Genomic DNA, 1,167 nt, shown 5'->3' with positions numbered 1-1,167 from the left:
GCTAAAATCATTACCCCGAACTACCGCGCTGTATCCAATCAGAGCTTGCGTTTTGGAGCCGGGATATTTGCATGGGCGAGGGTTGGGGGGTGGGGCTGCATGTTGTCTCAGCCAATGAGCGTGTGCGGTGTTTGAATCCCTCATTTGCATAAGGCAAAGAACAGAAAAGATTTTGATTTTTTTTTGTGTGTGTTCTTTCCAAGCAGGTCCAAGACCCAGAGAAAGAGCTGTCAGGATGCCAGAGCCAGCAAAGTCCACCTCTGCCCCCAAAAAGGGCTCCAAGAAAGCTGTGACGAAGACGCAGAAGAAGGGCGATAAGAAGCGGCACAAGAGCAGGAAAGAGAGCTACTCCATCTACGTCTACAAGGTGCTGAAGCAGGTCCACCCCGACACCGGTATCTCCTCCAAGGCCATGGGCATCATGAACTCCTTCGTCAACGACATCTTCGAGCGCATCGCGGGTGAAGCATCCCGCCTGGCTCACTACAACAAACGCTCCACCATCACCTCGAGGGAGATCCAGACAGCTGTGAGGCTCCTGCTGCCCGGTGAGCTGGCCAAGCACGCTGTCTCGGAAGGGACCAAGGCTGTCACCAAATACACCAGCTCCAAGTAAAAAACTCCAGGAACCCGCTCGGCTCAACTTTAACCCAACGGCTCTTTTCAGAGCCACCCACTTTGTTAGCAAAGAGCTGATATTGCTGTTGAAATAATCATCTTTGATCTTTTTTTTAAAGATCCGCCCGGTTTGTGGGTTGTTTTGGGGGGTGGTGGCTACTGGGTGTTTTAAAAACCATCTTTAAAATGGCTGTTTTTCTGTATTTTAACAAAAAGCGGCTTTTTCTTGCCCTGATCTGGGACACCCCAAACGGCTCCTGCTCGGGCTGCTGGTGCCGCTTTCCCGTTCAAACCGCTGCTGCGCTCTGATTGGTCCGAATGGATGTGAACGTCACCGCGGGAGGTTGGGGGGCGCAGTTTTCCCTCTGGTCCGCACCGGGACTATATAAACCCTCTGGGGAAAGGGAGTCGCGCCTGTTCTGGGTGTGACACGGGGGTGGTGGGCACTGTTGGGGTCGGGGTCTGTCTGGGTGTCCCCCAACAAACAGCCAAGCATCCCGTGTCTGTCGGCAGCTATGGGATGTAAAGTCCATGTTTATACCATAACGG

General features: G+C 53.0%; 1 protein-coding gene across 1 annotated transcript; it reads left to right on the top strand.

Moving 5' to 3' along the window:
* Nucleotides 1–169: 169 nt before the first annotated feature.
* On the top strand, nucleotides 170–616 carry LOC104527308 (histone H2B 5). Its single transcript, XM_010170989.2, has one exon. It carries the CDS (start codon nucleotides 236–238, stop codon nucleotides 614–616), a length of 381 nt encoding a protein of 126 aa, XP_010169291.1. The 5' UTR covers nucleotides 170–235.
* The last annotated feature ends 551 nt before the right edge of the window (nucleotides 617–1,167 follow it).

This window comes from Antrostomus carolinensis, unplaced genomic scaffold, assembly GCF_000700745.2.
Source record: "Antrostomus carolinensis isolate BGI_N321 unplaced genomic scaffold, ASM70074v2 scaffold36036, whole genome shotgun sequence".
NCBI lineage: Eukaryota > Metazoa > Chordata > Aves > Caprimulgiformes > Caprimulgidae > Antrostomus > Antrostomus carolinensis.
Note: the sequence above shows the minus strand (reverse complement) of the source record. Positions and strands in the feature narration are given on the sequence as shown.

What these genes read in the sequence shown, in the direction of transcription:
- LOC104527308 (XM_010170989.2), top strand. Translation starts at nt 236, where the DNA reads ATGCCAGAGCCAGCAAAGTCCACCTCTGCCCCCAAAAAGGGCTCCAAG.